Source organism: Ammospiza nelsoni, chromosome 2 (genome assembly GCF_027579445.1).
Source record: "Ammospiza nelsoni isolate bAmmNel1 chromosome 2, bAmmNel1.pri, whole genome shotgun sequence".
NCBI classification, from domain to species: domain Eukaryota; kingdom Metazoa; phylum Chordata; class Aves; order Passeriformes; family Passerellidae; genus Ammospiza; species Ammospiza nelsoni.
This window is the reverse complement of record NC_080634.1, coordinates 53315374-53332760: the sequence shown is the minus strand read 5'-3', so window position 1 is coordinate 53332760 and position 17387 is coordinate 53315374. Positions and strand designations below refer to the sequence as shown.

The window sequence follows — 17387 nt, the reverse complement described above, 5'->3', positions numbered from 1 at the left end:
GATTCTAATACTCTGCTTGGTATAAAGACAAATGTTAAAGTTATCGCTCCCCAAAAGTGTGTCAAACTTGGGAAGCAAAAAGGAAATCACAGGATTTTTAATGTTATTCTGCAAATTAGTAGTTTTGTACATGCAGTGGGAGAGGTGGCAATTTCAGAGGAACTTGACTGAAGGGAAGAGCTGTTTGAAGTTTGGTGGGAGTATGGGGTGGGAAGATAGGCAGGATACGTCTTGTGGACAAAAAAGAAAGATGGGAAGCAAATGAGTTTATTTAAACGTTGCTGAGGCTGATACACTAATAGAACATAAACTGAGTAGGAACATGGTATAAAGCTCTGTCAAATATTTACATTGTTGATGTTCAGGTAGTGTGTAGTGTAAAGATGACAGTGGTCATAGAAATGGGGTTGTGGTGGATCTAAATTTAAAAGGACATGCCTTGCTTAAGGAAAGGATAATTTAGGAAAAACCTTTGTTCTTCTTTTGGTATTTGTTTCATCTAGTTGTTGTTTTCTCAGTTTCCTGGGATTTTTTATTTGCTTATGTTCTTCCTTTAAAATTGTTTTAATTATGAATAGTAGTCTACAAGCAAGTCGTGGCATGTAGCTCTATTTTTCCTCTTTATGTCATTCCTGCTATAGAGGCTCATAACTGTTGTGGATGTCAAAGCCTTCAGCCATGTTTCTGGGAATGATGACATGAATTTTATAACCCCTAGACACCAGTTACTTCAGATAACTGGTGGGGGTACTTTTCATGCAAAAATCTGGCAAAATCTCATTAGGTAACTCTTTCACTTGTGTTTTTGTAGACTTTAAATGCTTTTTCTGAGGGGGCTTGTTCTTATGAGCTGGACTGTTCTCAACTGTTTTGTAGATTTTTGGAGACTGTTGATGTGTTGCTTTGCTGACTGTAGAGCTGAAACTCAGTTTGTGAAATTAACCTGTTCAAACATCAGTATGCTATTTCATTACAAAACTCAATATAAAAATATTTAAGTAAGCCTACTCTTCTAGAATCTTGTGAATGTGAAGTGAGAACAGACTTTATTAAGTATTTTTGTGTTAAAGATGGATAGACATCTAATTAGTTTTTAAAATTTTTCAGAGATGTATCAGTAAGTCCAAAGTCAGTTTTTGGTAAAAGTCACTGATTCTTTATTTAATATGATTCCATATGATTGGAAAGATTGAATTTTTAAGCCGTGCCTTGTAAAATAACTAAAAGCTGTTGTAAGGAAATCATAGAATACAATGATTTAGGTCAGAAGGGACTTAAAGCTCACCTAGTTCCAACATCCCTGCCACGAGCAGGGACACCTTCAAATAAATCAGGTTGCTCAGAGTTGCATCCAACTCTTTACTTAGAATGTTTCCAAGGATGGATCATCTGCCACCTCTCTGGGCAACTTGTTCCAGTGTTTCACTATCCTTATTGTAAAAAACTTCCTTATATCTGCCCTCTTTTAATGTAAAACCATTTCCTCTTGTCCTGTTGCAACAAGCCCTACTAAAAATTCCATCCTCACTTTTCTTCCAAGCCCTCTTTAGATACTGAAAGACTGCAATCAAGTCTCTGAAATCTCCTATAGGGACATAAAAACACACCAATGTAATTCTGACTGTTCATATATGGGATAGAAAGAGAATATCCTTTTACTCAGTACTGGAAGACTTGTTCCCAGCTCATCTGACTTGCCTGTTCAGCTTGGTGCCTTCAGAGAGAACTTCCCATTCACTCTGGCATAGGGAGAGATTTGTGAAGGAGGCTTAGTTCACCTATGTGAGTTTCATTCCCTGTCAGAGAGATTTTGCTGAAATAAATGCATTTCATTCTGCATACAAAGCTGTAACCTTGTTTCGTTGCAGCCAAATGATGGAGATGTGAACTGAAAAGCAAATTAATTACCCATTAACTGCTGAATGGTACCTTGTGCACAAACAGAAGGCGTTTACCTCATACCATGGATGCATCATGTAATAAATCTGACAGTTATGGCTTTTTGTCTTATCTTTCCCTGCAGTGTCCATAAAAGTGTTTCTCACTTGTAACAGATGGTCAGAGCACAGATTTGAAATTTATCTGGAGATGAAGCCCTGTTGATTCCATTAAAAGTGAAGAATTTTCATTTAGATGGAGACAAAGAGGGATTTATTGTTACAATTCTGATGGTGAGGTATTTCATAAAAGCCTTCTTTTCCTTTTTCCTTGTAGGTGATGTGCCTTCAGGATTTTTTCGGCGATGATGACATTTTTATTGCATGTGGACCAGAAAAGTTCCGTTACCAGGATGATTTCTTGCTGGATGAAAGTGGTAAGATGTATTTTTTTAAATCCTTACAATGACAGTAAAGGGCAGATTTCCATATCATGCTAATTAAACTAAAGTAGTATCACCTGGATTGATTTCAGAAATGGAAGAAATATTTTAATTCAAAATACTGAAAATAAGATAATTGAAAGCAACAATAAAGCTGTCTGCCTATTGCAGCATAAAACTTGATTTCAGCCTGAATTTTACATATTGTATGAAAAGTCGTGTTTGGTGGAATTCCTTTTTTTTGGTAAGGCCTTTCATGTTTTGACTTTGAATTTATTCTGTTTTTTTTTAATCACAATTTCTTAGGCTCCCGGCATCTACGATTGAGATTTAGTTAATGATTCAGTTTAAGTTATGTGATAAAGAAAGACAGATGCAATTCTATGTGGAAGATAAATGTAATCAGCAAATGCAGACAAAGTCATCTGAGAAAATTCAATGAGTTCTGTTTTTCAGAGGCTGACTAATACAGTAATGAAATCAATGTATGTAATTCTCTAAGGAAAATACATGTTTTGTTTTCAGATACCTTCACTGTTACAAAGAATATTCCTGACTTGGGAATCACAGTTGTAAGGAAAAAGAAGAAAAACTAACTATAGGCTTTGTGCATTTAAACAAACAAGCAAAGCTGTCAACAACATTGAATTTATTTTTGTGCATAACAAGGCACAGTGAAAGTTTTATTGCTCCTACACTCTTTCTCCCTCCATGGTGTCTTTGTAATCCATTGGTATCAAAATCTCTAATATTTTTTAAACTATCAAAGGTCTGAAAGAACACTTGGCTGAAGAATCAGTCACAGAAGATTTTGTTACAGCAATAACCACTTCACAGTCATTATGTGTGTATCTGTTTAGCTTCACCACTTCATCATGGTTTTTGATGCAATTATTCTCTCACAGTTCAAGATGGTGTAATTGTATTTTTCTGACTAACCCATGAAGCTGGAGGGCCTCTTGTCCAGACAAATGCTCCGTTAGCGTGTGTAGGAGCAGAAGGCAGCAACTTGCACAGACCTGGCTCTGTGAGTTGAAGGATGACTCTGAAAAAGGAGGTGTCTCCTGGGCACAGCAATGACCTTTTGTGTCAGGCACAGACAGAAGCAAGAACACAGTCTGCATTCCTCTAGAGGAAATAAAAACCAAAATAGAGCACCAGATCTGCACTTTGCAGTAATGAAATTGCTGTAGTTGACTCTAAGGCAAAAGGTACCAATGGTGAAAAAGTGGCTTTAGCCATTTTTAGAATGGGAATTAGAAAGGTGAGGGGGCATGTGACCCGCAAAGGAGTTTCCCTAGTGGCATTGTGCTTGGAATGGATGTCCTTGCCTTTAAGGAGAGGACACCTGGATAGTTGGCTGTGTAGTCTGGGTTCACTTGTTTCTCTCATCTGAAGGATGACACTGGTGGCTGCGCAGTGTCTCCTCACAGTGAACTCTGTGGCAGTGTTTCCAGCAAAGACTCAAGAAATGCTGACAACAGATTTGTTGAAATCCCTTTTGGAAGTGTGTAGTTGGTTTTTGGAAGTCCAGTGCCAAAGTACAGACATAGCCTGACTCTGCTTAGTCTTTGTTCGTCTGACATATCAACATTTCTTTGAGTAAGCAGTATTTTTGTCTGAAACTTTGGTGCTTAAAACCATTTTTTACTGATCTTAAGAAAAGAGAAATCCTAAAAATCTATGCTGAAAACACAACTTTAGCTATTTGTTGTAGTGTTTGCTTTTCTACCGGGTAAAGATTCAGTGAACATTGACTGTTCTTTTACTGCAGGAATGAAGAAAGAGGAGAAAATCAGACTATGTCTCTAATTCCTTTGAGCAGTGTACACCAACTTTGCTCTCTCTCTTTCAGGAGGTTTGATATCAGAGAACTTGTTTAGGTTGCTTGCCAGTAATAGCTGATGTACCAGCTGATATGCATCTAGTCAGCCTTCTCTGAGCAGGAGCAAGAGTTGGAGAGAAAATAATTTTTTTTAAAGGAGCTTTTAACTTGTTTTGCTTGGCAAATGAAGTTTGTGTGATCATGATGCGTGTCTGTGCATTCCTCATAGCTAATCTAAGAACATTACAAGTATTAGGAAGTGCTGTCCAACTGTGCAGGGCTTGTAAGGCCTGTCTCTGCTTCCCTGAAAAGCATCTTGAAGCAACACTGCTGGCTTGTCACTACATCTCTCCAATATCCTCCAGGTTCAGCCAGGTGATAACAGTGAAGGTGTTGTAGCAAGAGGAGTAAAGAAAAGCAAAATTTGTAGGCAGGAAAGAAAAGTAGAGAGAAGAAATTTATAAATAATCAGGGTTCTGGGGTTTTGGGAATTACTTCTCAGGGAGGAAGAGGAATGCCATTGTTTTGTGGTCTGGGTTCAGAACTCCTGGTGAGCAGGAGGCAAAATTGGGGGTTGGGAAACCAGTCACCTGTACTGGGATCCATTGTAGCTAACATTAGGTAGCTACACATAGGTAGTTGCCTGGGACTGAGCCATTCCCAGCAGATTTCTTTCCCAGTAAAAAACCCCTTAGACTTACTGACAAAGTAGATGGTACATGTTTGGTTGACTCAGTTGAAAGTGGATGTCTTGAACAGTTCATATGAATTATGCTCCAGAAATGTCTGGTTTGCTTCTCTAAAGGCATCTATATGCCTGATGTTCTTGTCTACAGTTTGTGTTTTAAAGTTGCTTAAAAAGTTTTTAGGATGAGATTAATTCCACCCTGTCAGAAAGGAAAAATCCAAAATCTCATCAGTTTGCATTATTTCTAGTCATCTTTGTCTCTTCTGCTCCCATGGCTTGCTCTTGCCTTTGGATAGCACTTCCATTCTAAAAGCCACAGAATCAGAAATTTAGAAAAACCAATCTAGAAGTCATTTAATCAATCCCCTCATCTGAGTGTGAGATTAACATTCCACATTTAATTTCTGGCATGCTTGGCTAACAAGTCCCTCTAAAGCCTGTGATGAGGAAGAATCTGTATCTTCCCAAGACATTCTGTGCCGGTGGTAAACTCTTCTTACAGTTTTTCAGCTCTCTTCCCCAGATTCCCTTGCTATAAATGAAATCCATTACTACATTTCTTATCTACTTGGACCATGGGAAACAGATGATTCCTTTTTCTTTTAAAAAATCCATGGGCTCATCAATTTTCTTTTCTTTAGGCTGAATAATTAGGTCAGCTTTGCTTTGACTTCAGGCTCAAACCTGCCCTTGAATGAGGCTATGTGTTCCTTCTTCATATCATCTTCCTTCTCTGTTCTATGTCTTTCAGGAAAAGGCATTGCATATCCCTTTGGCAATCAGCTAAGAAAAGTCAGTTAATTAGGGATCCATCAAAGAGGAAAAAAAACAAGCAGTCCTCACTATTGCAGTTTCTTCCCTGACTGGATGTACAGATGGTTTTCATGCTAAACATGCTGTTTATTGCATGAAATGCAGAAACAATAGGCACCATCCCCACCATAATTCCTAGCAATCATCTTCATATCTGACATGATCAATAGATATGATAGCCACACACACTTTCATCATGAGAGCTGCTGATGGGACATATGAATGTATGTGGGTGACCATAAAATTAAGAAGTAAGTGCTCCTTGTTTGTCAAGTGTCAGTGGTGATGCTATTTTCATAAAAAGTTTTTATGGGATATGTAAGCACAAAAGCATTACATGAATGAAGTACACATTACAGCAGCTTGCAAGAAGAAAGAATTCCTCAGCATAGAGTATGGCAGTGACTGCTTCAGGCATTGTTAGCTTGCAGTTTTGGAAAGTCTCCCAGAAATCCCAGGTTTTCTTTAACTCATGGTTGTTCAGTTTTCAAAGAAGAGGTCAGGGGATGCCTTTCAATAGCCCTTAGCTGTGTGTTGGCAGAGATTAAGGTTTAAGGGCCACTCTCACAAAAATATTTGCAATCTGCTATTATTTAGGCACCTAAATAGGATTTTGCAATGTGAGTAACTCATGAGATTTGCCCTAATTTAGAACATCTCCTCTGCTTATATAGTTATTTCTTTCTCAGCACTGTAAAATAAGAGAACTTTGAGGCTGGCAGTGTCTGACTTTTTTTTCTTTAATTAAATTATTTTTTTATGTTCTGTTAATGCTTTCTGAGTTCTTTGGAACCTTGAGAGTTGCACACAGAGGGTATGGCAGGCTTCATCACATACTGAGGTGCATCATGTACAAAAGCTGCAATCTCAGCTGGCCAAAGCCAGTGTCTGTGCCTCCAAGCAGAGTGTAACCAATACAGAATGTCTGGATGTGAAAACAAGTGCAGATTGCTTGTCAAAAGCACATAGTACTGTTATGGAAACAATGAGGAGAATGACTCCATTTTAGGGGGAAATTAGGACTGGAACTTTGAAACCTAATTTCACTTTGACTTTGCTGGCCTGCGCTAGTCCTCAGCTCAGCATCTCTGGGCCAGCACCATTACTGCTTCATCTTGCCAGCAGCAGACAACTTGCCAGGAAAATCTGAGTCCTGTGGTGTCCACACACACGTGCATGTGCACATGGAGGCGTGCACCCGCATCTGATCCAGGAACTGCAGTTAAGGTCAGGGGTATCATGTTTATCCCTGTTAATAGCTGTCATGTCTCTGCAACCATCATTAATCTGTCCTTCCTAAAAGAGGCAGGAAGGGGAAATCAGTTATAGTCCTCATCTACCCTGATTTATAGGACAGAGACTGATGTGTTAAGCAGCTTTTGGCTGGATTAGCAGTGGAGAGCATGCTGGCTGACTTACTCTGCCCTCATCACAAACTCGTGCTTTGGCAATTGCAAAGTAATGGTGGGTTCTGGGGACTTCGAGATACAACTTTGCTTTCAACAGAGGCATAAATATAAAGTGTTCCACTGCAGTGTGATATTTTCAAATGTCAACAACTGCTGGGCCTTGGAAACAGATATTCTGTGTATGAGGAAGAAACAAACTAAGGCAAGAGAGGCTAGACTTTGGCTGGATCTGCCACTTGGACTAATGGTTCAGAAAGGCAAGAAGGAAAGAAGTTGTTTTTCCAATGGCTTTACATCCAATGCCCCCTTTATCTTCCTACTACAGGACCTCAATTTTCATCTCCACCCTCTTTAGTGCAGTTGCACGGTATCCTCAGCTCCCTCCCATTTGGCACATCGGTACTTGTCCTCATTCCCTTCCTCACAATAAGTACATTAACAGGGTCTCTCTTTTATCCAGTAGAGGGACATTCCACAACTTTTCCCAAAACTCTAACCTCTCACTGAGACCACCTGTGTCCAGCTGTGCTGGAAGTATGTCCCTCCCTAGGCATTTGCTTCCAGCTCGACCCTGGCTGCCTGGAAGTACTTGGCTGTATGGCAGCGTGTGAGTGACTCACTTGTTTCTGTTGTGTTAAACTCTTAAAAGGAGGATGCTGATCTTCAGTGAAATCCTCAGAACAGGCTGTTAGCGTGATCGTCAGGTGGCTGTTCATATAATGTCATGTGGTGTTCATTAAATAAAATCTGTAGTAGCACTTGAGTCAAATGAGCTGCTCACATGAAAAATGCATTCACAGAACTTCAGGTTTATTCTATGCAGCATTTCTCTTTTAACATATGCCTTTTTTATAGGTATGTTCTTGATTGCAAAAGCCTACTTATTTATTTGTTGTCTGCAAATTTGCTTTCAGTATTCTCCACTGTGTTTTACAGGTGCACTAACTTGAGACATTGCTTCTCACCTTTCTGCCTAAGCATCTCTAGCAGAGAAAGCTTGGCCACTTAAACCATAAAATCTTTGCTTCCCCCCTCCCACCACAGCTAGCAGATTTATAGACACGAATAAGGGATGTTAGAGCTTTCAAGAAGATAACATATGTGCTTTCCAGTCCAGATTTACACTGAAATGCATGCTCCTTTCCCCAGCTCCTTGCCATGCATGCATGTATATTTGCATAGTTATCACATTTCATCCATGTTGCAGAGAAGGAGTTGCCTATATGAATAGCCAGGAAAATTTGTGGTCACTTACAGCTTACAAAACAGCCATTGAAACTGGCCAAAACAGTAAAACTGCAGTTAATGCTAATTCATTCTGCTCATTGAACCAAATGTTCTTCAATATGTTTTTGCAGTATTTGCTTCCCCAGATGTCTGTTAAAAATAGCATGAATGAAATGCTATCCAATAAACTAGAACTGGTGGAAATTCCCATTTCATTTGCATAATGAGGTTTGAGTGTGCAAATTCCTTCAACCTTTTTCAGCAGTAAAGCTCATTTTGGATATAAAAGCGCTAAAAATTTTGCACCCAAAAATATCAAGGATTTCCTCAAAAATATTTACATAGTAATAAATTGTATTTATGCTGGGAATTTATAAAAGTTCAGCTTATTAAAAAGAAGAGAAATTGTTATTAAGCATCATCAATACCATTATCTAATGTACAAGGGAATTTAATCATAACTGCTAGTGTTATTAAATAGTAAATAAGAGAGTAGAGTGGATATTTATTGGTTTTCTATAGCTTGGTATTTTTACTCTTTCATTTTGATTCTTTCTTGTAACTTCTTGAGTATTTAGATTATTCAAGTGGTCCAGGAGAACATGTTTCTTACAGAACATGTTGAGCTATTTTCCCAAACTGTGAACATCTCAGTTGTATACCCAAATGCAGAAAGTGCAATTCCAATATTTATGACCACTTTTTAAAACAAATTTTCAGTTCTGGGGAATAAAACCAGAAATTTGATACACACAACAGGGTAGATCTTGGGACTCAGGCTCTTACTTTGACTGTCTCTTATCTGTTCTTTTGTCATGGAAGTTGCTTCATTTTGCAGCCTTTGATGATATTCCAGTTTGTATAATATTCCATGTGAGATCACAAGTTTAGTTTGGAGCTTGTGTGTTCAGTCTGATCCTCAGAAGATGGTAGCTTCCAAAATAGCAGCTTACTTTCAGTTCTTTTTAGGAGAGGTTCTTCATTTTATTCTTCCAGTTCTAGTGATGATGGAAGTAGAAGATATTAGCTGTATATTATAACCTCCTCCACCAAGTTTGTTGAGTGGACTGGTGAAGAGCATAGAGAAGTTTCACATCAGAGATGTTTAGAAATTACCTTTTCCATGTGTTTATCTTTGTGCTTTTCTTGTCTCGTTAATTAGCCAGGTAGAATGGAGCATACATTGTTGGTAATCTTGGCCAGTACATTTGTACTTTTCACGGATTGAAGATACTTTAAAATGCTGGAAACTATTAGAATCTGACACCATTTCTGAAATGGTGTTCTGTTGGCAGGAGATCCTTTGGTGAGCAGCATCGTCCCATTACAAATTGGTATGACACAGCTTTGAGATGAATAGTTCTTGTGTCATCAGTGCTTCCTCATTCTCAGTCTGAGAACCGGAACAAAATGTGCAACTGCTAAAGTGCATTAGGATTTGCCCTGGAGACCTGCCTGTTTGTTGGGTGGATGGTTGTACCAGAGATTTTGTATGGAGATTAGACTCATCAGCAGTAAAATTGGACTGACTTGCTAAATTGATCACTGTAATTTTCTACTTTTCATTATAGATACAGGCCCTATACCTGGAGTTTTGTCATGTCTTGACAAAGTATGTGCACAATTTTTTTTTTTAGTGTCAGAGCTGTCCAGATACTTTTATACTGGCAAAATACATTGAAAAGAGCATAATTATTCAAAATCCAGAGTTATTTAGCTTTTAGAAAACAAAAAAGTTCTGAAGGCATATGAGGAAAATGTCTTCATCCTTAATACTCATTAAAAGCCTTCTTTTAAAGTGTTATCAAACATGAACTTCAGCGCAGCAGCTGAGAGAGACTCAATCACAACCTGGAAAATACTTCAATGTGATGAAAGTGGAGTAAACCAGTGATAGATATTTTATACTCATACCTATTCATTGAGATGGTGTGTATACAGACAAATCTATCAGGTATAAAGGCCAGTAGAAGACTTCTGAATGATGGCTGTGTTGGTCTGTGCTGCAAAACTGGTGGCTCACAGTGTGTGCTGCAAGAGTGCTTTGGTGCTGTTATGTACAAAATGCAACCTGCAGAGATTTCCCATGGAAAACCTCAAAAGTCTTACCTGACAGCTCAGGTTGCTTCTGTGAACACTCACCTTCGAAGAAACTTTTTTCTGAGCATAGCTCTCTGCAGGAGAACTGGAATAATATGCATAAAGCAATATAAGGCTGAGTAATCTTTAGGAAGTCTCATGTTGCCATGGAATTGAACCCTCGTAGGTGGTAGGTCATGGAGCTCTGATTTGGCTTCTTTTATTCTTCAGTCAGAGCTTTTGGAAATTTTGTTCTAGAGGAATTGTAACCCTGGTTTTGTTTTGTTTTTCTTTTTGAAAGAAAATCTTCTAGGGACTCTAAAATTTATTAAGGCAAGAAGGGGGTAACATGAAATTTCATTCTTTCAAATGAAGGATCTCATCCAAGGAAAGTTTGTAAAAGATTGCTAATTATTCCTAATGGAGTAGAGAGTAGTTAAAAGACAAATAAATTTAAGTTGCTTAGTCTTTTCTATTACACTGGAACTTTTCTCTGGAAAAAGAGAAAAATTTTTCCTCAGCTACTTAGAACTGTTAAGATTTTCTAGCAAAAAAAAGAAAGCAACTTAGAGAGTAACGCAGTTTCTGATGAGGACACCGTGTTCAGGAAGAAAAAAAACCCTGGAAGAGAACAAATTCAATGAAGCTTTATACAAATTATTTCTGTCTTAAACTGTACATGCTCTTTCTGTTTTGCAAGCACATATTGATGTTTGCAGAATAAGTGACTTCAGAAAATGGAATAGATTTATTTTTGCACAGCAGCTGCTGTATACTGCAGGACTGTAAGATAGGTGATATTCTTTTCTGCTGAAAAGTATAAATTGGGAAGCCGTGGGAAATATACAACAGGGAGCCTAACTTTGGGATCAAGTAAATGCTTGAAATCGACTTTGAAAATGGAGTTTTTAAATTATTACTTAACCATTTAATAATAAGGACAAACATGCATAAATAAAACAGGATACTTTTTGAAAATCACTTTAGGGAGGAGCTCTCTCTGGAGATTCTGGTGAGAGTCTTCTGGGATCATAGCTCAGACTGCATGCAGACAGGTAGCTGTGATAGTTCTTAGCAGCAGGAGAAATTCTAGTGTATCATGAGGTACCTCAGACTTTCTAGATGCATATTACAGACAAAATGCTGCTAGTGCTAAGTGGGAACATTTATCTACCTAGATTTAGTGCTGTTAATAATAATGATATTATAAAAAAGCTGTCTTAAGAAGAGCATTAGATCTAGTAATCATATACTGATTTCATTTGTGTTGACCAGAAAATGAAACTAGTCCAATATTAAAGGTTTTATTATATTAAGAAGGAGAAATTTGAAAATTCAAAAGAATTAGTCAGTGTAGTTCATTAGACTTAAGAGTCTGGGGACTTTAATGTTGGAGGAGGTTTGGAATTTCAACCAAAAAGCAAGCCAAAAGCTGTCTTAGGTTTGCATCTGTCCAAAATACATTGGTAAAGGTCCAAAGTTCAACAGACAGAAAATGGAAAGCCTAAAAGGAATTGCTCAGTAAATATGTCGATACCAAACATGGAAATAGTCATGTAGTCACATTTGCAAAAATTATGCTGATTTTGAATAAAGGTTTTTAGCCAGATGTGGAGATTAAAAAACCACAAAAACATAACAAACCATCGCGATCTGAGGTCATGATATAGTGTAATAATGAGAGATCTACTATCTCAATTTTTTGGCTTCTATATTCAGCAAAAAATAAAATGCATCATGGGAGAAAAGCCCCCTTCCTAATCAGAATCCTTGGAGAAATGCAAATGACTGTCCCAAAAAAGAATGCAGAAGTTGAGTCAGTTGCAAAGTGTATCATGTAGAAGTGAGACCTGTCACTGTTTGGGATAAAATGAGTTTGTATAGGCTATTAAGACAGCAACAGCATTTAGTGCTCTGGACCTTCCTGTGAAGGAAAACCCCTGATATTAATAAAGTTTTTCTATCTTTTTTTGTTGATCTGACTGTCTATATTGAATAAAAATAGTCTCTTTGAGTTTTCAGAGAGGACATCAGCCTATGAATAAACTCCTGTGTAAACTTCAAAACACTCCTCTGACCAATCTCTGAAATATGCTGTGGTACACAGAATGAAGGATGGTTTCATGGGCTATTTCCGACCCAACATGCATTTTCGATCTGCAATTATTTAAACTTTGTCAGAAGAAAAAAACCCTGTCACTGAGACTTTACACACCTCAGTAAGGGTTGTGGTGTTAGCAGATGTTCTTAGTAAAGCCACATTTTCCAGATATCCCACTGTTAGCCTATTGCCAGGATGACTCAGCCTGTTTACTTTAGTTTTATCTAAATAATTATAGTAAAATGTAATTGCCTGAACCAGATAGCATTCAAGGAGAACCCATTAATATTAGAGGCAAAAGCTGCCTAGGGATTTTTAAATTAGAGACAGCTCTGGAGTCCTTGACATTTTATAACTTGGGAGACTTAATTTCTGGGTTTTCTGTTGACAGGTAAAGCAGTGTTGCGATAAGTCTGCTTGGTACTGTTGTGGAGGTTGAAGAAGCAAAAACGTGGGTGGTCTGAAAAACTGTGTGTGCCTGTAGATGGCAGGTGGGTTTTGTTGCCCACCTTGCAGCACAGCTCATGGTGTGAGGCATGAGAGTCCAGGTGTGAATATTGGTTTAACAATATCAGCAAATCACAGTGCTTTGCTTTAGTGAGAGTGCTGTCTTTAATTGTTTGGTGCCTAGGGGATTCATCTGTAAAAAGTAACTGTTGAGAAGATCCATACCGTAGTAAGTTGGAATCTCCAGTTTGGCCTTTTTTCCTCTATCCATTTGTAGATTCCTTAGGCTGTCATTACTTTGATATTTCTCTGGTGTTGCAGCTCAATATTTTTTTTTCTTATGCGTGTGAAAATTTGATAAACACATTCAAACCTGCTAATATTTGACACTGTAAGCATTTTTTTTGATGGCTTCCCAAATATTGTTATTTTAAAAAGCCATTACAGTACCAGGTGGTTTGATTTCTTCAGACATAATTTTACATTTTTTTCTTTAAAAATTTCTGCCTGCTAACTTTTAATACTCTTATTACAGGCATATTTGAGATGCTAACTAGAAAAAAAATCAGTCTGTAATATTTTCAATTCCTTGAGGTATGTTAAATAACTTTATGTGCTGCAAGAGAGCCAGCGTGTGCCTCTTTAACTTTCTTTAAAACCAGACCTACTGCTGCAGACACTTACATAACAGCTTGTGTTTAAATGGAACAAAAATGCAGCTTTTATAACTCCTTCTCTACTTTTTAAATCAATTTTTAAAAAGTTTAATCTCCTTTTCCTACCCCTTACAAGCAATCTACACCTACTTACATGTTCCTGCCAACCCAAACTGAATTCATACCAGTTACACACGTTAGAATTTGGAATAATTGCATTCTTTGGAGAAGTGTGTGATTGGTGGTTGGTGAATTGGTCTAGATTTGGATACAGCTTTTTATAGGGAAGTCAGAGGCATGGTGTAAAAGGAGCCTACAGCCACCTCCATAACACCTACACCTTCCCCATTGCCCTGGGATATAACACTTTCTTTTAAATGGATGGATGGCCAGATGGATGGATGATGTTTGATAAAGGACAAGATGAGAGGAAAACCTGCAGGAAATGCAAAGTAAGCGTGACAGTAGTTTCATAATAAGTACTGTAGGTGCACAGCAAGGTAGCACAGAACAGCCAACATTTTTGACAGAATTCCAAAATACCTGATATTCTTGTCATAGACAAATCTGTAATTATAGCTTAAAGCCCTACACATGGATAGAGCTATACGAGGTACCAGAACCAATGACTTTCTGGTAGACTCAAGTAATCTGATTCTTTTCTGGCACTGGTCCACATTTTCCACCTCCAAAACAGGTGTCCTGATATTTTGCGTGCAGGAATTCAAGACACATGAAACTGAAGAGGTAGGAAGCAAGAATGTGCATGTTTCTACAGTCTAGTAAGTAAGGACATGCATCAGGGAGAAAAAGGACTTCCATTCAGCTCTTTCCTTCCTAGGATAGTTGGCAGTGTCTGTATCCACCATCCCTTACAAGCAAAAATACACAGGCATTAAACATTAATTGTCATCTGTTTAAGTGTGTTTGCTAATTGCCAGGTAATGGAATGAAGGCCCATTTGTGGGTGTTCTTGTTGCTTGTGCTGGCCCCATTGACTGGCATGGCCATGTTATGTATTGCTTTGTCACTTTGATGGACCATGGTCTTGGGAATCTGCTTTGCATCCATGAAAATGCTTTGAGAGTGAAGGAACCTTAAACCTTGAAAATGTCAGTCCAGAGCCAAGAAACTTCACCCTTTCTTAAGTTGCATCCATAAACCAAAATGTTATAGGCATAGCTCCTTAATCACTCCAGTACTTTTAGTTTTGTGGTTAGAGGTATCTTTGTTCTTATTGTTCTTATAGTCTAAGTTCAATGAACTTAGACATTTCACATACATTAAGTAAATGGTGAACTTCAGTTAGTACAGTGCCTGAGGTTTTTTTTATTGACAGCATGTGAGTGAAAAGAGAATTTATGGTTACTTTTACTTTTAAAACTGATTAAACAATATCCTTCATACTGTGTGAAATAAGTATTTTTTTCTTAAGTTCCTACATTTTTTCTGAAGTTTTATGATCTACCCATAGATTTCTAATTTCTCTGTGAGTCAAACAGTTTTGTTATCAGTGCTTTGGGAACCTATACCAAATTGAAAGTAATTTTTTAATTGGAAAAAAAGTAGAATAAAATTATGGAAAAGTGTAACTTGTAAATTACTTAAGAATGACCATGTTTCACATCTTATGCAACAAGAATGTTACTACAGCAGTTATTTAACTGTTCTTAAATTCACTGGGACACTAACATTGCAAAGAATGAATTCCTTACAAGCTAGTATTGTACAGATAGTCCAACAAGATGTTGTACGTTATTTGAAGAAACTTGTGCCCAAGCAGTGAAAAAAATAAAATTAAAAGAGTCCAAACCTAGTACAAATAATGTGCTGTTATTCCTTTTCTGCTTTGTGGTATTTTAATATATACGTTACTGTTCATCTTCCCATTTATGCCTAGAGTTTCTGAAATCTTGATTGGGTTGAAAAATGCAGTGTGCATTTAAATTTTCAGAACTTTTTGGGCACAGAAGTAGCATGTGGCCTTGTTAACAGACATAAAATTCTTATTGTGTTGAGCTTGTGTCTGGTAGCTGGTCTGAAGAGTGAAGCAGCTTTGGAAGGGTCCAAGCCTTTGTCAGTTAATATCAGGGTTGAGAGTTTCATTAAGTGATTCATGAATTGCTATCTCAGCAGACTCCTTATATGGGAATCATGGTTGTTCACGCGCTCTGGTGCTGAAAGTCTTATCAAGTACTTTGTGTCTAGGCTCCAGGAATGTGCTAAAAAGTTTTCAGTCATCAAGTGACCCCAGGATTTCTGGAGAACATGCTTTTTTTGTCATTTCAATCCTTCTCCTGGGTCCTCTCTTAAGCATTGCTTTCTCAGCCCCAAGGTTTGGTTCTAGCTGAGGTCAAAGAGGTTAATTCCCATTGCAGAAGTGTTGATGAAGTTTTCTAGCTAAAATAAGAATTTCCTTGATAGTGTGTATTTCTGTGTTGCATTAGAAGTAAACCTAAGGGATAGATTTTTTGGGGGGGGGGGGGATTGTGCATTCCTTGGATTTTTCGTGTATTGAACACTAATATAACTTGCATTGCATTGTGCATCTTCAGTGAGATAGGATGTTGAATATTTCCTCTTGTTACTTTTATGATGTCATTATTTCTGACTCTGAATTTGATCCAAGTGCTTGTTTAGGTATTTGCAACTTGGTATAGGTGACTGATGTTTGCTGATGGAGATACAATTGTGTATATCAGGAATTCCTTGTAATACAGAACAGGCCTTCTTTGAATGGTTTAAATGTAAATGGAGTTTATGGGTAGAGTGCAAAATAGGAATCTTTGTAAGATCAAGTGGGATCTTCATAAATATTTTTTATGGCTCTTATTTTTGAAGATAAGGGCAAATGCCTCTAGCCTGAGGCTGTACCAGGCTAATTATCACAAGATCTAATACACAAGATCATAGGATCTGAAAGATTATAGAGGAACTTGCAACTGTTGTTTTTGCCCGGTCCCTTTCATACCATTCCTTAAGAATGAATCCTGAGTTCTTTCATAATGATGGAAATAGATAGGTCTTGTTGCAACAGGAAACCTGAATAAGAAAGTTCAGTGATTGTTCTCAAGAAAAGAGAGGCATATATATTGTCAGTAATGGAAACTCTTCAGGGAATGTTTATCATGAACTCTGTTTGTTACTTTTTCAAAATTATATTGCTGTGGTTGGATGTAAGTGAGGTTTCCTTTTTTAAGGAAAGTAGTCTCCATTAAACTACTGAAATGTTGTTGTTGTCTCAGGATATTGACATACTGTGGGGTGATTTTGCTTTATCATTGGAAGGTGTAAGGAGGGCCCACCTTCTCCAAAGTCTCAAATGAATGGCAACATTTTTCTGTGATGTATGGCAATATCTGTATCTGTGTTTTCAGGTTAGCTCTTCATATACACTTTATGTATTTGAATAGAGCAATGAATATAACTTTGTGATGAATTTGTTCAAGAAATAATAGAATAGAATAGTTCAGTAGGAAGGCTGTGAATTTTCCTGCTTTCCTAAGAGACCAAGCTTTTGAAAAATGCCTTTTGTTTATATGGTAATTTTGAGGGGAAAAAAGTCACCTGTAGACATAATATGAGGAAGAATGTCCATGATTAATAAGATCATGGTAATATATTGGCTATGGCTGAGATTTCAGATGACCGGTTTCTCTCCTCAACAGATAACAGAGAAAAATTCTTAGCATAATTACCTTCTAAGCACATAATGGATGCTTTCTGAATAAGATTAGAACATAATTCTCCTTTAAACTAGGCTAGAAGTCCCTTAAGAAAAAATACCTTTCATCTGAACAGTTCCTAATGTTACCTCTTCTT

The 17387-nt window shown here is 37.6% G+C and overlaps 1 protein-coding gene across 4 annotated transcripts in view; it reads left to right on the top strand.

The window, feature by feature from the left end:
• The window catches only part of DCLK1 (doublecortin like kinase 1), a 233325-nt gene that overhangs the window by 113464 nt on the left and 102474 nt on the right, over nt 1–17387 (top strand). For 3 of the 4 annotated variants that reach the window (XM_059466638.1, XM_059466639.1, XM_059466641.1), the window contains exon 4: nt 2215–2314. In XM_059466638.1, the coding sequence (XP_059322621.1) occupies nt 2215–2314 (100 nt within the window). Of the gene's footprint in view, nt 1–2214; nt 2315–2845; nt 2993–17387 lie in introns of those variants that run through there. The other variant, XM_059466642.1, reaches the window with a different exon arrangement.